The 6656-nt window shown below is 36.3% G+C and overlaps 1 protein-coding gene and 1 long non-coding RNA gene across 2 annotated transcripts; both read left to right on the forward strand.

Moving 5' to 3' along the window:
- Window positions 1–408: 408 nt before the first annotated feature.
- Window positions 409–1643, forward strand: LOC122066979. Its single transcript, XR_006136542.1, has 2 exons — window positions 409–1033; window positions 1317–1643. It is a non-coding gene; the product is annotated as an uncharacterized LOC122066979 (long non-coding RNA).
- A 3672-nt stretch (window positions 1644–5315) lies between these two features.
- On the forward strand, window positions 5316–6060 carry LOC122066981. Its single transcript, XM_042630821.1, has one exon. It carries the CDS (start codon window positions 5459–5461, stop codon window positions 5891–5893), a length of 435 nt encoding a protein of 144 aa, XP_042486755.1. The 5' UTR covers window positions 5316–5458; the 3' UTR covers window positions 5894–6060.
- Window positions 6061–6656: the final 596 nt, after the last annotated feature.

A 6656-nucleotide genomic window follows, 5' to 3' on the forward strand; every position in this document is an offset into this window, starting at 1 on the left:
AAAAAAAAAAAAAAAAAAAAAAAAAAATATTCATTCCTCTTTCCTAGTGTGCATTGTTTCCATGAATTTATTGCAACCCTTTTCTTATTTCTCCTCTTTGTTTTCGGTTGGTCATTGATTTTTTTCCTAATGTGAGAATGTTGTGGAGGATTTAATTCATTTGTTTCATCTAGTTCTGTTTTTTGTTGGGTTGGTTCTGTTCTGTTTATTGATGATACTCTCAGTATTTTGTTTAGTATTTGAGGTGATGGGTTTGACATTCTGGTGATGTATCTTGTGTTTGCAGAAGCTTCTAGTGTGCATTTGATTTCTCTTGTTTTTTAGGTAGACAATTTAATATGTATAAATTTTGATGGATATCTTAGCAGAGCAGAGAGGGTACATGGGATCCTTGCGTTGAATATTTTTGTTGAAAATAATTTGTTTGTTATTTCATATCAGGAAACAAATTGTTTTTGCTGGAATTGTGCTTGTTAGAACAGTAATTTTTCTTTTATGCTGCATCCAATTTGACTTTTGAATATGCACTTTTTTTTTGGTCTTCCTGTTAGTCTGCTGTAATACAAATGAAATCATAAATTTTCTCACAATTGTTACATTGCAATTACCTGTAATTTCTATCAATCAATTGTCGCATGACTCCAAATGTTACGAAACCAAAACAGAAGGTTACAATAATGCAGTAGCTGTCACTATAATTTCAATCAATTGTTGTGTGTCTTTCTAGCTAGAGATTTCAATGGTTTTGACCTCTGGTTTTTTACTTCTTCTTTAGGAACAGTAACAGTAAGCACTCCATTCTACATAGCAGCAGCCTTCACCTGATCCATCTTCGCATTCTCATGCAACCTGAACCTCCTCAAGAACTTGCCACTGCTACTCTCAATTCGGTGCCACTGGTCGTTCTTCTTTTCCTTCTCTTTGGTCCTCTCTCCACTAATCTGAACTACTTTGCCCTTGATCAGCTTTCAAGATGTGAGCTTCTGGGTCTCCTTCCAATCAATTCGGGCAACGAAAAGGGAAGTTGAGAAGGGTAAGTCATTGGAATTGAATGGATCCCAGCATCTTACGGACTCCAGTTCAACCATTACATTCTATCAAGAGCCACATCTTTTCTTGTCCTTCCTTTTACCTTTAAAACTTCTGAACTGAAATTAAAAATGATGAGAGGAAATAAAACCATATTGTATTATAGTGTGCATTTGATTTCTCTTATTTTTAGCTAGACAGTTTAATCTGTATAAATTTTGTGTATTTTTTTTGTTGTTAGTGCTGAGCTAAAGGTTGTTTGTGATGTGTTTGTTATTTTGATACAGAAAGTGAAGACACTCGAGGCTAGTGGCGGCTGGGGAAGCTGAGATTTGAGATGTTTTTTGTGGGTTGGAAATGCAGTGGCATGCCTTAGCATTACGAGTCGTCTTTTTGAGCATTGAAAAATTGCCATTTTGTTATCATACTAATCCTGAAACCAGTGTTTTATTTTTGTGTTTTATGGACAGTAGTAAGGCTGATGACTGAAACTAGTAGTCTTACCCTTCGATCTCTTTTTTGGCTTTCAAGCTATCAGTAAGCTATCACTCCACATCTCTCAATTGTGGAGTGAACAAGATTCAGTTCCATGTTGGATAATACTCCTGTCGACATTTATGAATTGTTCCTTTCTCCTCCTTTTTCCTTCTTTTTCCTACTTGTTTTTGTTTTTATTTGTGTACGTAATGTTGAGTGTACTTCTATTTCTCAGTGATGTTGGGTTGTCTTGATTTCTATCCTTGAGTAGGGATTTCTTGGAATCATGCCGAGACCCTCCATTTAAGATGTTGTCTATGCTTTTTTTTTTCTTGATCTAATAAAATTCCTGATTGCCACGAAGGGTTTTTTTTTTTTTTTTGTTTTTGGGTGGGGGTGGGGTTGAGGAGTTATGAGAGAGAGTGAACTAACTTGTGGGCATAGATTTAAGGAACGGTTTTGGTATCGGCAATATCAATTCGGATCAAATCAGATCAAGTATCGGTCGGTTTTTTATCTTGATTTTTTTTTAAAAGTATACATTTTTTTAATTTTTGATCTCTAGAATGATATCAATAACCGATCTAAATTGATCAAGGATCAAAGATAAGTCTCAATCGATACCGATACTTGAAACCATGCTGGTGGAGAATACCAGTGTTAGACAACAATTTTAGTAGTCATATAAAGACTTGTAGAGGAGAACAGATGAAAGGCAATTATTTAGACATTTATTCATACACTCAAACTATTGAGGCAATTACAACCGTAACCCTACCTTAGTTTTCTTTTATACTCCTCTATTTCTGAATTTTTACATCTTCTACTTCTTTGTTATTTTTATATTCCTAAATTATCCCTCTTTTTCACTTCTAATTTATTAATATTTTTAAGTTAACTGATTCAACAGTTATTTTTACTTAATTAAAAAAGAACGGTCAAATGATTTCCCCATTTTTAAAGTGATAGGTTCAAACGTTGCTTCGAACGCGATCGGGCATCTTTCCAGTTAAACATGTGGTCTGGTTTTTTAAATTATGGTCCATGATTTGACCCAAATATTTTGTTTATCCAATACCACCACGCTTCATTTGAGGGTTTACCATCCAAGTGTAAACCTACAAATATAAACGTAGGGTATAAAAGGGATCAATACAGGACATTATAGTAATCTTTTTCTTAAAAAATATAAGGGAAGATGTTTTGTTCACAACCATGCATGGTGCACAATTGTGTATTCACCGTTGGATGGGGTGACATGCCATGTACTATACACAATTTATTATTTATTTCCTTTAAAAATATTATACTTACCATACATGGTTGCAAATACATTGTAATCATTCATGACTCTTATTTGTCATATAAAAGAATGATGTTGCAAATCCGACCGTTGAATATTTAATAAAAAAGTTAAAGTTAATCACGTGTCAAATTTTAGTTTCAAAAATTCATAAGAATGTAGCACTTCAGTTTAATTCAAACAGTTTTATCGGAAGAATTACTACACAGGATTAGGGTAACCAAACAGTTTTACAGTAAGAACCATTACACAGATTTAGGATAACCAAACAGTTTTACAGCAAGAATCACTACACAGATTTAGGGTAACCATACAATTTTCCAGCAAGAAACATGTATCAGCCTTAAGGCAACCAAACGATTTTTTAACAAAAAACATAATTCAGAAGAATGTCTTTCAAAAGATTTTCATATCCAATACTTACACCATTTGATTTACCGAACCAAACACCTCCTTATAGGCTTTGGAATTAGCTCCAGCATCTTATCACTCTCTGTCCAATATTTAATGGACATGAAAGAAGATGACTTCCTTTTCCAATCTGCCGCTCAAGAGTCTATGGATCCATTAGTTTAGAAGGTTCTGTTGACAGTCAAAAATGGGCTGAGCAACCAAACCAATCAAGTATCCCAATTTCCACATGAGAGACCTGTTCATACTTCACACCCCAAGACCCGCTTAAATAATAAATTTCCTCCCCCACAGGTTTCTCTTTTCGTATTCCTATAAATAGCCATTCATTGCTTTCTTAGACTTCGAGTTACAAACAATACAACTCTTTAGCATCAATAAGCAGTTGTAAGAGTTGCTTCCTCCAATGTCTCTTTTAACATTTTATTGATCACTTAGCAGTGGTGACCAATCCAACATGGTTACTAAGGAGCATAGGTAGTAAATACACGTATTATGTATATATCCGAATGTTTAATTCAAAAGATCGTATTTGGCATATAAATTCAAAAAAAATTGTTTATTTCGTATATTTAAAAGATAACCATATTATACATGAATAATACTCATATAATACATTACATACTCAATAGAACTTTTGGGTTAAAAAATAAATAAAAAAATAAAAACCCAAATGGGTCAAATGTCGATTCCCGACGTCTGTCTTCTATCAGAAACCCTAGTCGATCGAAATTGTAGTCCTCCTTCTTCCCTTATCCAAATAAACCAATAATAGGAGGTACCCTTGCCGCAGTGACCCATTCTTCTCCATCTCCGTTCTCGACGGCCAGCGAGCGAGGGTGATAGGAAAGACATCAATACCCCTGCTCTCATTCTCTTCTCCATTTCTCTTCTCATCGATTGTTGAAAACCCTTTTGGAGAATCACACCCCTTGGCCCTTAGCCATCTTTGTTCATGTGAGTCATCTCTTTTGAATCTCTCTTGCTTCTTCTTTAATATTTATTTTATTTTTATTTTTTTGTAACAATGGGTATCTAGGCCTTCAGCCTAACTAATCCTGTGGGTTCATACTGGCCCAACAACTGCATGGGTCGTTTCATATCGGGGTAGTCCACCTTTCATTTGGGCGGGTCATTTTACCTCCCCTTATTCTAGACATAGCAGGTACACTCCTCCAAAGAAAAGATTCTCCTATTAAGAGATAAGGGAAACTATAAAGTCATACACCTCATTGTGCCTGTTGTATCTTTACCTATTGATTTGCGCTCTTAGAAATAAGAGGTACCTAAGCCCCATGATAGCATTAGGGCAAGAGAACTCTATCAGCCCTCGTTTCCCACGCCTAGATACAGCTAGGCATGAAAAGACCCAGCTGCCCCGGTGCATGCAGGGTAGTTGGATCCTTTTACGCACAGTTCTGTACGCTCAGTTCTGTATTTTCACGCCCAACTGTGTCTGGGCGTGCAAAATGGGACTGGGTAGAATTCCTTCTGCCATACCATTATTACAGACTTTAATAGAAAAGTTTTTCATCTTAGTACATCGTAAATATATATATATATATATATCAAGCAAAGTTCTAAAACGAAAGCCGTTCAGATTCTTGTATGAGAACCATTTTCGTACGGGACCTGATTCACACAGATGAAATTCACCCAAGGAAAAACCCTGTAATGAATTCCATCTGTATGGATCAGACTGTACAAAAATGGTTCTGATAGAAACCTGATCCACAGTCTTCTAAAACACCCCCAAAGCCAAATTACATTCTTAGGCTTCGGAATTAGCTCCAGCATCCGTCCTCCATCAATTGAGTAGTATCCAATACTTAATGAACGGGCAAGAAAAGCAGACTTTCTATTCCAATCTGCAGCTCTTAAAGACTTCACTTTAGAAGGTTCTGTTGGCCATCAAAAATAGACTGAGCGACCTAATTAAGTATGCCAATTTCCACATGGGAGACTTTGTTCACACTTCACACGGGAGATCCGGTAAATTAAATAAGAAATTTCCTCCCTAACACCTCACATATAATTGAAAGGACTCTAGCTATCATGTTTCTCATTTTCATACTTCTATAAATAGCCTTTCATTGCTTGCTGAGAACTTCACATTGCAAACAGTTTTACTCTTTAGTATCAATAAGAGGTTGCAAGAGTTCCTTCCTCCAATCTTCTTTTAAACATTCTATCAATCACTTGGCTGTGGTGAGTGACCAACAGATTAGTTGATCCAACATGGCTACTGATGAGAGAGCAGGAGCAGAAATTGTTCGCGGAAAGGAAGCCTGCGATAAATATTCTGTAGAGCTGATGAAAGAGTTGGGATTCCCTAGTGGTGTTCTTCCCACAGGAGAGTTAGAAGAATGCGGGAGAGTGAGAGCCACTGGCTTCGTGTGGTGGAAATGCAAGGCTGCATATGAGCACTTCAATGTTGTAACCAACACCAAGAACAGCTATGCCGCCGAGACCACAGCGTATGTTGAGAAGGGAAGGATGAAGAAGATGACGGGCGTGAAGAGCAAGCAGCTTATGCTGTGGGTTCCCATCGTGGAGATGCACATTGATGGAAACAAGATTACCTTCAAGACACCCATGGGGGTCGGCAAGTCCTTCCCTCTCACCTCTTTCATGAACGAAGAAGAAAAGAAGGAGTATCTCCAACAAAACTAATCAGTACTAATCACTAGACATTCCCCGGTGGCATGATCCATCATCCTCAACTCGATCTAGCTATTATTACTCTTATGTATTATCGATGCAATTTACTTGAATACTTATTTATTTCCCTTAGTTTCCTTTCATCATCACTTAATCAATTAATAAGAATTGGACTACTACTATGTTTTATTTGGTTCTTTTGGGCTCCGCGTATTGATTTTAGTTGCAAAATTTTCATTTACACAGATTTTTCCTGGAAACAAACGATGACTCTAATTGGATCTTTATATATTGTGCACTCTATCTAACACTAATAATTGCAAGTTTGCAACACCAAAAAATTAATCCCTCGATTCCACAGGATAGACCTAGAGCTGCTTAGCTTGAAATAATGACTTCCAACTGTGCTTAATTTAGCTTTAGTCATACCACATCTATGATCTAACGACACCACCATGGGCCACAGAGGTCCTATAGTGTAATACAGTCATGCCCAAATGTCTCATGTCTGAGAAAAACCTGAACAGTCTTTATGGACTGCTAGAACAATAATTTATGGTAGAATTACTTGATGTATTCCATTGACATATGCTGTATATATATATATATATATATATACAAGGCTATGGTTGGACTTACCAACCAAGGTACAACATAGAATATAGACTTTCTATGCTTTTATGATTTACAAAGGAATGAGATACCCACTTGCCGTATACATTGAGAGTAAACATGGATGAGGATAATTGCATGATTGTATTTTTAAATTGCAAGG

Source organism: Macadamia integrifolia, unplaced genomic scaffold, assembly GCF_013358625.1.
Source record: "Macadamia integrifolia cultivar HAES 741 unplaced genomic scaffold, SCU_Mint_v3 scaffold2649, whole genome shotgun sequence".
NCBI lineage: Eukaryota > Viridiplantae > Streptophyta > Magnoliopsida > Proteales > Proteaceae > Macadamia > Macadamia integrifolia.